Here is a 12,965-nt window from a genome sequence, read left to right as displayed (position 1 = left end):
CAGAGAAGCGGACACGGGGCAATGGATTCAAACTACAAGAAAGAAGATTCCACCTAAACATTAGGAAGAACTTCCTGACAGTAAGAGCTGTTCAACAATGGAATTTGCTGCCAAGGAGTGTGGTGGAGTCTCCTTCTTTGGAGGTCTTTAAGCGGAGGCTTGACAGCCATCTGTCAGGAATGCTTTGATGGTGTTTCCTGCTTGGCAGGGGGTTGGACTGGATGGCCCTTGGGGTCTCTTCCAACTCTATGATTCTATGATTCAATTTTGTCTGGGCCTAGAACAGCTCCCCTACCTTTCAGCGAACAGAGGAAGCCACTTTATACCAAATTGGTTCATTGGTCCAACTTGGTCAGTGTTGTCTATACTGACTGTTAATCTCTCACCAGTGTTTCAGAAAGGCAGGGAGTCTTTCCCAGTCCCATCTGGGGATGCCTGCGATTGTATCTGAGACCTCCTATAGCCAGAACATGTGCTCTACCGCTACCCTTCCATTTTTAGACTTGTTCTGCCTTGTCTTCAGACTCTCCTTTGTATCTATCTTTTCCCTTTCCACTTGGGCAATTGCCAGTCTGCACTATGTGCTAACATTGAATAGTGCAACGATGTGCCTGCTCTGTTGCAGCAGAGAGGTCTTAAAATAGGAAGCACAAAAGGAGAGCAAAGGCAAAAATAATAATAATATCCACCTTTGGAATGCAGTATGCTGACTTCCTGATGGTTGTGCTGAGCTTTTAAAAATGGAATCCTTTGCAGCAGGGGAAGGAAATGGGATACAGTGGGTGGACTTGTTCTTAACCTGCTCCATGGACCAACTTTGACATAAAAATCATTTGGGTTTATTACCACTACTACTACTACATTGGGGAACAATTCCAAAGACACTTGCTCTCAGTACTGATGAGGAACTCCCTAGTGGAGTCAATACCAGGCAAGTCTTTACCTGCCTCACATCTGATGTCACATACGAATGTCTAGTGTTGGGCTGGCAGCTGTGGTTTGTGACCACTATCAGGCCCAATTGGAGCTAAGGGGCTAGAATTCCCCCACCACTGCTGTACAGAATCAAAAGGATACATACACCTCACCCAGTAAACTTGAAGGGTCAGACCCATTCAAGAATTGGCTGATCTCTCAGGAGGGGGGTGGGGCAGTCCAAGGGAATGCCTCATGCAATCGGTGTGGGAAATTGCTTGTCAGTTCCAGAGCTGTTGCTCCTCTTGCACAGATAATATTGACATTTGATGGCGTGGCTTCCTCACTACATGCCAGTTGAAACAGAAATCCTGTGGAACTTTTCTAGAAAAAGAGAAACCACATAGCTGACATCTCCCAGCATATTTCCATGTCCTTGTCTCCTTATCAGGTGTAACAGAAGAACCAGACCAGAACCTGTCAAGTCCTGATGAAGTATTCCATTCCGGACACTCACGGAATTCAAGCTACGCCAGCCAGCAATCCAAAATCTCTGGTAACTTTGCTTGTTGCATAGCTTGCCAGGGAAATGCAAAGTACACTGCAGTTGTTCCTTGCTGTGCTTAGTTTTGCTTAATTCTATCTTTGCTGCAATCGCAGAACTTTAGAAAGCACAAAATTCTTTGGTACAATACTTTAAATTAAAAAAAAGCAAGCACATGGGTCTCTGTTTGGTGGGGCAGAGCTCTGTGTTACTGTCCAAGAGCCAGTATATAGTAGTAAGAGGGTTGGGGTATGACCTGGAAGACCTGGTTCTAGCCCCAAATTAGCCATGAAGCTCACTGGGTGACTGTCCTTGAATCTTCCTGCAACACTTGCCACACCAGTGTAACACGCCACACCTTTTGAGAACCACTGATTTAGACAATACATTCTTCTTAAACCAGGCAGCCTCCAAATATTTTGGACTCTGATTCTCATTGGAGACTTGCAGTCCAAAAATCTAGGGGGCACCTGGTTGGTGAAAACTGGTGTTGACAATACATGAAGGATATACTTGGAGCAAGAATTGTCCTGTTTATAAGCAGATTAAAGCTTTCCTTGTTTGTGGAGCAAACTGCATGCAAACCTTTGTGCCTGGTGGCTGTGGTGTGGAAAAGTGGGTTGCTTGTAGTACCTGATACATCTGTTCACAGGCTACAGCACCGAGCATTCACGATCCTCCAGCTTATCTGACCTGACCCACCGCCGCAACACGTCCACCAGCAGTAGCGCCTCAGGAGGACTTAGCATGACAGTGGAGTGCCCGGAGGGTGAGCGGGAGCACAAGCCGGAGAAACCACCTCGCCCACCAAGACCAAACCTTCTGTTGGACAGATCATCCAGGTGAGAAACTGTTGGTTGGTTGATGTAACGGAGGAACTTTTGATTCTCCTGATACGGCTGGGCTACAACTCCTATCTTCCCTGATCATTGGCCAAAGTCATCTAAAGTGTTGGAGGTTTCCCATCACTGGTGTAATGGGAGAAAATTCATTTGTGTCTCTTGGAGCACATAAGAAGCTTCTTTATCCCAAGTTAAGACCATGGATCCCCAAGACACTTTAGTTCAATGGTGTGGAAATCCGTGGCCCTTCAGGTGGTGTTGAACTTCAGCTCCCACCAGCCCCAACCAACAAGTGGCCAGACAAGCTGGGAGTTCTGGTCCAGCAACATCAGGTGGGCTACATCTTCTCCACCACTAGTTAAACTGGACGTGATGGAGTCTATGTTTGGGGTCTTAATCAAAGTATGTGTTATGTTACTGAGTTAATGGCATTTCCCAGTAATCTGGGCACATTTCTCCTTTTTCTGAATCAGAATTCAGGTTCTTTCAGCTCTGGGCTGCCTGCTGCAATGAACAGCGTTTCCAGACCCGCACAGTGAAATCCTGGTGGCCAGATATATTCTATTTATTTCTGCCCCCCTCCCCACTGGCCAGCTTTGGCAGGTGGGCAGGACAGCTGGCCTGTCAATCATTTGGTGCCAGATGATTGACACATGCCAGAGTCCCTTGCATAGTGCTTCCTAAGCACCCAACAACCAGGTGGTTGTCTCATGCTTGCAAGTGGCCATGCAATGCACCTTTCACAGTGCCTACAATCTGCAGTGCCTGCAAAGACCCTTCTGGTCAAAGCTTGGCTTTGCCTACCCCACACCTGAAGTCATATATGACATCAGATGTAGTGCAAGTGAGCATGGCCCGACCAAAATTGTCTTACGGGCCAAATGGGCAGTTTAGCCTATGGCTAATTTTGTCATTTTCTGCAGTAGGTTAAAATTTTAAAAGTGATGCTTAAATATGTGGGTCATAAATTATTGGATATAAAATAAGAACTTTGTGTTTTCCCTTCCAGGCAGAAATTGAGGTTTTCATTATCAGGATAGCCTCCTTCACTTTTCTCTATTTTTTCCATATTCTCTTTCTAAGGAGAAAAAAGGATTCTGTGGAAAGCCATCCCACCTGGGTGGATGACACCCGGATCGATGCAGATGACATAGTGGAGAAAATCATGCAGAGTCAGGACTTCACAGATGTCAGCAACACTGAAGGTGAGTTTACTAGTATTTACTAGACTCTGTTCCCATGGTCTTGAGGTTTGTTTTCTGTAAGGCTTTGCCTCCTATGTGCATTGGTGGGGTTTGGCATAAAGCTCCCCACAGCAACCTAAGGTGACCCAAGTTCTTTCCTTGAACTTTTTGTTGAAATGACAGCTGGCTTTGATGTTGCTGTTCCAGATCTCCTCCCATAGCACTTGCTTGAAATATTTGTGCTGCCCAAGTGCCATCTGTGCTGCTATGGCAGGGAGGGGTCAAAGGTCCTCCTCTCAGAGGTCATAATCTCTAACCTTCTTTTCATAGTCAAAACAAAATAAAATAAAAAATTCCTACCAGTAGCACCTTAGAGACCAACTAAGTTTGTTCTTGGTATGAGCTTTTGTGTGCATGCACACTTCTTCAGATACACTGAAACTGAAGTCACCAGACCCTTAAATATAGTGAGAGAGTGAGGAGGGGTATTATTCAGAAGGGTGGTGGGAATGGGTGATCAGCTGATAGGTGTGGAAAACCTGTTAACGACTGCATTGGTCTTACAGGGAAAGGCAAGGGGTGAGATGGCTAAAGATAGCTTCATAGAACCATAGAATTGTAGAGTTGGAAGATGCCCCCAATGATTATCTAGTCCAACCTCCTTCAATGCAGGAAATCTAACTAAATGCTGTAATCCCTGACAGATGGCCATCCAACCTCTGCTTAAACTCCTGGGCACTGTTGGTGTGTCACACCATGTGTCTTGTAACAAATATACATACAAAAGAGAGGGAGAAAGGGGGATGTGTATGGTGTATATATGTTTATTGGAGGGGAGCATACTATTTTGGGAGGTAATGAAATCGTGGGAAGGCCCTGAAATGAATGTCCTCTTAAATGAGCATGTTTTTATATGAACACCTTTTCTTTATTTTTTGTAATCAAATTTTTATTAAACTTTAAAATCTTAACATATATATTCCAGATTCCAAATTTGTTATACATTTTTAAATTCACATATATATTCACCAAAAATAAACATTAACCAACTTCCTCCCCTTCCATGGTTCATTCTAACTGCTGCATATTCTAATTACTCATTACCGGTATTCTTTCTCCTCTTCTCTCAACTTGATTTATACTGCTGAATTTACTCTAATCCTGCTAACATTTTAATTTGTTTACAATAATTCTTCAAAAACATTTTCCAATCTTCCTTAAACACTCTTTCTTCCTGATTTCTTATTCTGCTCGTTAAACTTGCCATTTCTGCATATTCCATTAATTCCATCTTCCATTTTTTCTTCATTGGTACTGTTCCCTCCCTCCATTTCCGAGCTTAAACCATTCGGGCTGCCATAGTTGTATACGGAAACAGATTCTTTTGATTTCTGGGGACATCTGACTCAGTTATTTCTAAAAGAAAGGCTTCTGGTCTTTTTACAAAGGACCTTTTAAATATATTTTTTTCATTACATTACATATCATCCCCCAGAAACCCTTAGCCAATTTACACATCCACCTCATATGCTAGAACTTACCCTCTGTTTCTTGACATTTCCAGAATTTACCCGATTCTGATTTAAACATCTTTGCTAGTTTGCTGGCTCAAATACCATCTATATATCATTTTCATAAAGTTCTCCTTTAACGCATAGCAACCTGTAAATTTTAAATCACTTTCCCACAATTTCTCCCATCAGTTAAATTCTATTGTGTTCTATATCCCTTGCCCAAGGTAACATAGCTGATTTTACTAACTCGTCCTTTGTTTCCCACTCTAATAATAACTTATACATTCCAGAAATACGTTTTTCTGTATTTTCTGTCAAGTCCTTCTCAAACTGTGAACTCTGATTCGTAAAACCGTTTTGCTTGCCTAATTTAAACATTTCAATTCAATTGATGGTATTGAAGCCAGCCTGTCACCACATAACTAACACCCTTCAACTTCAATTTTATCTCTTGCTTTGAAAAGTCCAGAAGATCTCTATGTGTTGCCCATAGCTGTTCCATATTCCGTCTTTTCAAAGAAATTGCTTCTATGGGTAAGAGCCACAGAGGTGTTTTCCTTTCCAGCAGGTTTTTATATTTTTCCCATACTCTATAAAGATTTTTTCTAACTACGTAATTAAAAAAATCTCTTATATATTTTAGGTTTACCATAAACAGGCATGCCAGTCAAATTTAATGTCATGTCCCTCCAAATCTAACAGCTGAGTATTCTTCAGCACTATCCACTCTTTTAACCAACAAAGACAAACATAGGTCTGGCAGCGAGAATCCACCTTTTTCTTTAACATATATCAAAAAATTATATTTAATTCTTGGTTTCTTCCCCTGCCAGACAAATCTAGAAATAAGTTTTTGCCATTATTTGAAGCAGCTTATATTATTGATTATTGGAGTGATTTGAAATAAAAATAACCTTTTTAGGTAATACATTCATCTTTATAACCAATATCCTACCTATCAAGGATAGTTTCATCTGTCTGCATGTTTCAAGATTTTTTATATTTTTCCGTGACTTAACATAGTTATCTTGAAATCTATTGTGTGTGTTTTTTGCTGTTAGCCATACTCCAAGATATTTCACCCTGTTCTCTATCGCTAAACCCACTTACTCTTTGTAAATCTTCTTTTGACTGCATCGCTATATTTTTCACTAAAATCTTAGTTTTGGCTTTATTATAAACAATAGTGGTGATAAAGGACAACCTTGTCTGCTCCCCTTTGATATTTTACATTTTTCTGAAAGAGCATTATTCACAATTAAACTTGCTGTTGTTCCATATAAATTGCCTTAATTCCCTTTATAAAAGTCTCTCTAAACTCCATTGTTTATATTACCTTAATCATAAATGAACAAGAAATATTATCAAATTGCTTTTCTGCATCTAAAAAAATAATGCTGCCTGTTTCTTGTTCCAGGTATTCAGTTATATTTCTTACGTTATATTTAAGTTTTCTACCTGATAGGAATGCAGCTTGATATTGATGTATATAGTCTTTCAGTACTAGTTTTAGCTGGTTAGCCATGACTGATGCATACAGTTTATAGTCATTGTTCAACAGAGAAATTGGTCTATAATTCTTAGTTGGATCACTATCCTGTTTTGGTATCAGGGTAACATATGTATTCTTCCAAGATTCTAGAATCTTGCTGGTTTCCAATCTTATTCATGACATCTTTGAGCAGTTACAATATACTTTCTTGAAATTTCTTATACTGATGTGTGTGTGTGTGTGTGTGTGTGTGCGTGCATGCATGCCACACATTTCCAAACTTTTACTTCAACTCTTCTTAAACTATAATCCACAGTGCACCCAGTCTTTCCCTCTGTGCTGTTCTTAATCACATCCTATTTACATACTGCATTCTAATAAACTTTTTACCTAAGACATATTCTTCTATTTCATATATTATCAATCATATTTCAGATCCTGCTCACGATTTCATATGATTATATATTTTTTCTGATATTCCAAAAAGGACTTCCATTCTTCCATGACTAGTCTGTCATGTTGGTTTCTTATTTTTGCTGTTAGTTTCCCAGCTCCACACAGTCCATTAGCTTTACAATCCATTCTTATTTCGTTGGTGTTTTCTTTCCAGTTCTGCGCATACAAGATTCTAACTGCTGTTGTTGCATACATAAATACGTTTATCATCTTTTGGGGGGTTTCTGACCCTATTATCCCTAAAAGGAAAACATCAGGTTTTGGGGAAATTACCAGTTTAAACATTTTTTCATTTCATTGTGTATCATTTCCCAGAAACGTTTGGCTTTTTCACATGTTGACCACATAGGAAAAAATATTCCCTCATTATGTTTACATTTCCAGCATTTGTTTTGATACCATCTTGTACATCTTTGCCAGTTTGTCTGGTGTTAGATACTATCTGTATATCATTTTCATATAGTTTTCCTTTAATGCATAACAGGAGTAAATTTCAGATTTACTCTCCACAGTTTTCCCCATGAAGACATATCAATATTATGCCCTAAATTTTTGACCCATTGTATCATGACTGATTTAACCAGTTCATCTTTTGCTACCCATTCCAATAACAGTTTATACTTTTTTGAGATCAGTTTTACCTTAACCTCTAACAGTTTGATTTCAAATTCTCACCTTTGTTATGTAAAACCATCCTACTTATCTTTTTTAAATATTTTGTTTACTTGACAATACTGAAAACAATCATATCCATTCTTGGATTACTTATTGTTTTTTAAGTTTACAACCAGCTTCAGGAAAAACTTAATATATTTCTATAAACTCCCCATTTTGCCCCCATATTTGTTTTCTTTTGTGCGCATGCTTTTATGGGGGATAGCCACAATGGCGCTTTTCTTTCCAATAGGTTTTTATACTCTCTGTATAGACGGCTTCTTATAATACATTTAAAAATTCTCTGTGGACTTATATTATATCCTTCCAAATCTAGCAATCTGGTATTTTCCAATAGCAACCATTCCCATAACAACGTCAAACATGATAAGTCATAATATAATTTTAAATCCAGCAGTGCAAATCCTCCTTGTTCTTTAACATCTCTTAGTATTTTATATTTTATTCTAGATTTCTTCCCCTGCCAGATAAATTTAATTAATTCTTTTTTCCATTATTTGAAACAATCATGCTTTATTATTATCGGTATTGTCTGCAAAAGAAATAACATTTTAGGCAATACATTCATTTTTACAGCTGAGGTTCTTCCCATTAATGAGAGGTTTTTTTCCCTATCCCATCTTAATAGGTCCTGTTTCCCAGTATTCCACACTTTTTCATAGTTGTTTTGATACAATACATTTTTATTTGTTATCCATATCCACACAGATACTTCACCTTTTTCCACTTTAACATCCAATTCCTCTTGCAAAGTCTCTTTCATTGATCTATATTTTTTACCAAAATTTTAGTTTTATCCTTATTAACAGAAAATCCTGCCAGACTCCCAAACTGCTTTATCATTCTAAATACAACTTTGTTTTTATCTAGGGGATCTTCCATATATTAAAGCATTTCTTGCGTGTGAGATGTGCTCCCCTTTTGGTGCCATCCCAGCTTCCTCCTTCCTGTTTGCTGTGCTGCACTTATGCCATTGTAGCTTGAGAGTGCCCAACCCAGTATGAAGAGCACTTTCCCAAATACTCTGCTAAGCATGTTCTCTGATGCTGAAGATGGTGTAATCTCATGGCTGTGCAAAATGGCAACTGTGAAAATGCCTCCCCTTGCTCAGCAGTTTTGCATAGCCAGCAGGAGGCCCTCTGGGGATTGTGGCAGTTTTATACAGTATTTCACTCTTCCCCTTCCTTCTTTGTTCTTTACAGATAGTAACCTGAGGCTGTTTGTGAGCAGAGATGGCACAACTACACTAAGCGGAATTCAGCTTGCCAACAGGTATGAGTTCCCTGGCAGATTCCTTTTGAAAGACTAAGTTTAGACCATGCCCATGGCTTTTGCTGGTATTTTGTGGGTGGGTGTTTTCAGTTAATCCACAACTTTGGAAATTGATGGCAAGAGCTCATTTGGAGGATGGATCTAGACAGTGCCTAAGAAATACTGAAGTAAAAGGCCTTGGGAGGTGCTCTTTTGGTACTGCTATTTTGGCTAACACGTGCTTGGTCACCCCTGCAACCATATGCTTCCCATATCAGACAGGCCATGACTTCATCTAGCTCAGTACTGTCTACACTAGCTTTCCCAGACTACAGCTCCCATCATCCCTGACTATTGGTTGGAGCTGATGGGAGTTGGTGAACACTATGTCAGTCTTTATTGACCTCAGGCAGGATTCTTACCTAACCTGGAGATGCCAGGGATTGAACCTTGAATCTTTTGTATGCAAAGCATATGCTGTAGTCCTGAGTGACCTCTTTGAAGCCTACTGTTCTGTTGTAAAATAATAAATTACAGGCATTGTTTTGTAAGCACAAATCCACAGGCCTTAGGCTGTTTAACTGACGAAATCATAGTACCCATTATCTACTACTAAGTTAGAGGATGTGACCCTATCTGCAAACTTTGCTAAAAGCATGGCATGCATGAAAAAATAAGAAGGAATCCTGATACTTAGCTCAATTGAAACCCATTTTTACTAGTATCGAAATGCCCTGCTAATAACATGGTAAATTTCCATATTGAATTAAAGCAATGTCTGTGTGTCTTTCTCTCTTTCTCCACCCACCCCCGAAAACCCCCCACCAAAAAAGCTTTCTGACGTATGATTTCAGGCCAGGTTAGTTATCTTCAATATCTCCATTAGAACAGTTCTTAATGTCTTCATTTTTAAGTTTCAGCTCTTTACAAATGGGACCTGCACACACAGAGATTATAATGGTTCCCTCCCCTCTTTCTTACACAGAGTCTCATCTGGAGTTTACGAGCCAGTGGTAATCGAAACCCATTAAATGTGAACAGAAGCAAGTAGACCTGCTGGAAACAGTCTCCTTCCCCATCTGAGGTGGTGGTGGTGGATGCCATTCTTTCTCCCTTTCCTAACCTCTCTTCAAGCAACATTCCAGGCAGGATTTCCCGAAACCTGTTCCCTGACATGTGTGCACTGCAGAACCTTCTCCAAGGACTTGACACTCCAGAACATGCACTTTTGCCCAAATCTGCCTCATGTCTCCTCAGATTTATCTGGCAGTGTCCCAGAATTTTCCTGCCAATCTTCCTTGTCAGGGGAAGACAACTCTGCACTCCATGTCAAACCCTCATTCCATTGAACCACTTTTTCTTCTCATGTGTAGGATTTTGCTGATCCTGTGTCTCTTAGCCATTGGGTTATACCACTTTGAATGCTCCCTCTCAACCCCCCTCCCTAAATCAAATTGGGGTTGAGGAGAAGCATTGTTAACTGAATGCAGAAGGCGAGGTGGAAGCAGCCACTTTGGTGCAATAACTTTTGCAGCTTTTTCTTCAGCAGGCTTCTCCCTTGTAGATCATGGGAGAACTTTGCTGTGAGGACAGCTGCTGAGCAGAGCACCTGAACATTTTTTTTTTTAAAGCGTAAGGTCAACAGCCCCAAAGATCATCCATTCAAAGTTCATTTCAAGAGTTGCTGAAAAATAGAACTTGATGGTTCAAAGAAAGAGAGAAAACAAATTAATTACAAATGCTGAGCACGTCTTGGTATTGCCCGCTGCAGTCTTACAGGAGCAGCCCACCCACCCTCCACTGCAGGACATGGAAGGGGTACCTGGCCTCAGTTTTCATTATACAGAGCACTTTCCAGATTCCAAACGTACCCTTGAAAGGCTGTTTTCAGAAGTGGAACCTGCACTCTTCATTTTTTGCAACAAATAACCATTGTTATAGGTTGGGGGCGTGTCTGTAACAGTTGAGCATCAGAGTAATTATGATTCTGTCTGCCCATTGTGAGGCCAGTAGGAGAAATCATTTAACGTGCCCCAATACGGCATGTGTTGAATTAGGGTATTCTTTTATTCCATTCTGGGTGGGGAGAGTTTTGACACTCTTCCAAAACTAAAACATGGTTGATAGGTCTTCCCCCTGTCCCCTACCAGTCTTTCGGTTTTGATTTGGAATAGGGTATTGCTGCTGCTATAATGAGTCAAGCCTCCTCTCCCTTTGCCTAAAATGTGCCTAAAATCTGTCCAGGAGGCTCCTGCTTCGGCCCATGGACTTTACACCATCCCTTGTTGAATCAAGCTAAATCTGCTGAATGCAAGCAGCAAAATGAAGAGGTAGAGTAAACTTAAAACAGGAGAGATTCCGGTTTTTTAATGCTCCCCCTGTGTAAAGAAAAACATTATTCTGAAGTAGAACTCTAGCACAGAAGGAAGAGGTTTAGCTCAGTCTACTTGTTGCTGTGGTAGATTTCTGCTTGCAGGAGATGTTTGTTTTCATGGGAGAAAACTGCCATCTTGGGGTTCTTCTACTACTTCATTTTCCTGCCTGTGCTTACTGTGTCCTCATACTAGTTTACCAGGATTTGGAGCATGGTGACGGGATTGGGTTTTTGTAATAATTGATGCCTGAGCTTTTTCTCTTGTTTCTTCTTTCCCCTTCCAACACTGAGACCTTGTAGGGGGGTGGGAATAACAGTTCATGTATGCACAAGAGGAGAAAGAGAGCCTGAGCTCAATTTTCTCTCCACCCTTATAATCCTGGCAATTGTATTTCTAGGTCTTAAGGGGTTTCCTGCCTTGACCTGGCTGCAGGCAGGACACTGGCACTACTTGTGTGTAATTTCAGCCTATACGCTATTTTCCATTTAGCACCTTCTCCACCTCACTTTCATGTCTGCTGATCTGTAGACAGCATATACATTTGGGGGGCACTGCCAGCCACTGTTGAGAAGAGTATGGCCAAGGCCATTAAAGTTCTGTTAACACGTGTGCTCAGCACTGGGTGTTTGTGTACATGAAAGCACACACATGCACACTTATCACCTGCAGCAAAGTAGAATGGATGGCAAGGGCTCCTCCTTTTCTTTCTCCCCTCCCCTGATACTTATATTCAAGTGGGCTGAGAGCCATCTTTGTAATAGAGGTATTTGTGAATGGAGTGCCACAGATGGAATTCAGGTTGGTGGGTGGGAATTGGGAAAGGAAACAGGGCTCTGTAGGGTTGCTGTCTCTAGGCCACTGTGTTCTGAGGTGGAAGTGGGAGCCATATAGTCTTCACTTTACATGCTTTGGAGCATCCTTTCTTTAGGGTTTAGCTATATTTAAGGATCCAGGCTGCGCACATCATCTACTGCAGAGAGTGGGGAATTCATTCTGACTAGTGGGCCAGATTTTACTCCACCTGCCACTTTTGGGCCAAGTTTGACAGGTGGCCAAAACCTGAAGGGACTTTGTAAAGCAGTTGTGCTGAACCCCTTTCCAAATGCTGTGCAAGATGGGGCTTTGAAGGAGCTTCTGAAGACACAACAATCAGCTGATTACAGTGGTGCCCCGCTAGACGAAAATAATTCGTCCTGCGAAAATTTTCGTCCAGCGGGTTTTTCGTCTAGCGAAGCGGCAATGCAAGCCGTGTTTTCGCTAGACAAAAAAAAAAAAAAAAGACAAAAAAATTTCGTCTTGCGAGGCAGCCTCATAGACTTTTTCGTCTTGCGGGGCTGCCTTCCACTAGACAAATGCCTTCGTCTAGCGAGTTTTTCGTCTAGCGAGGCATTCGTCTAGCGGGGCACCACTGTATCTGCTCTTCAGAAGCCCCTTTCACAGCCCTGCCTTGAGCAGTTCTGTTGGCATTGCCAAGCATTGGTGCTTTCAAGCCCTTCTTTTCAGTTGCCGTGTAGGCAGGTGGGCACGACTTGGCCAAAATAGCCTCACGGACCAAATGGATAGACTCTGTGGGCCTAATTAGGCAGGTGGGCTTAAGGTTCACCTTCCTGTTCTACTAAATGGGAGTAAGGATTTTTTTTTCAGAGGGCTGTAATTTCTCTGTGCTTGTGCCTCATTAAAAACTGAGTTACCAGAGTGCAGCCTAAGGTGAGCCCCT

General features: G+C 41.1%; 1 protein-coding gene across 6 annotated transcripts in view; it reads left to right on the top strand.

The window, feature by feature from the left end:
* FAM102A (family with sequence similarity 102 member A) overlaps positions 1 to 10,114 on the top strand; it is a 51,294-nt gene extending 41,180 nt beyond the window's left edge. For 3 of the 6 annotated variants that reach the window (XM_033137063.1, XM_033137065.1, XM_033137064.1), the window contains exons 8-13: positions 1,367 to 1,471; positions 2,112 to 2,301; positions 3,385 to 3,506; positions 8,825 to 8,894; positions 9,707 to 9,732; positions 9,859 to 10,114. In XM_033137063.1, the coding sequence (XP_032992954.1) occupies positions 1,367 to 1,471; positions 2,112 to 2,301; positions 3,385 to 3,506; positions 8,825 to 8,894; positions 9,707 to 9,732; positions 9,859 to 9,890 (545 nt within the window). In that variant the 3' untranslated portion in view covers positions 9,891 to 10,114. The remainder of the gene's footprint in view (positions 1 to 1,366; positions 1,472 to 2,111; positions 2,302 to 3,384; positions 3,507 to 8,824; positions 8,895 to 9,706; positions 9,733 to 9,858) is intronic. The other 3 variants (XM_033137067.1, XM_033137068.1, XM_033137069.1) reach the window with 2 other exon arrangements.
* The last annotated feature ends 2,851 nt before the right edge of the window (positions 10,115 to 12,965 follow it).

The sequence above is a fragment of the Lacerta agilis genome, chromosome Z (genome assembly GCF_009819535.1).
Source record: "Lacerta agilis isolate rLacAgi1 chromosome Z, rLacAgi1.pri, whole genome shotgun sequence".
In the NCBI taxonomy this organism is placed as follows: Eukaryota; Metazoa; Chordata; class Lepidosauria; order Squamata; family Lacertidae; genus Lacerta; species Lacerta agilis.
The sequence above is the reverse complement of the archived record's forward strand: the minus strand, read 5'-3'. Positions and strand labels throughout refer to the sequence as shown.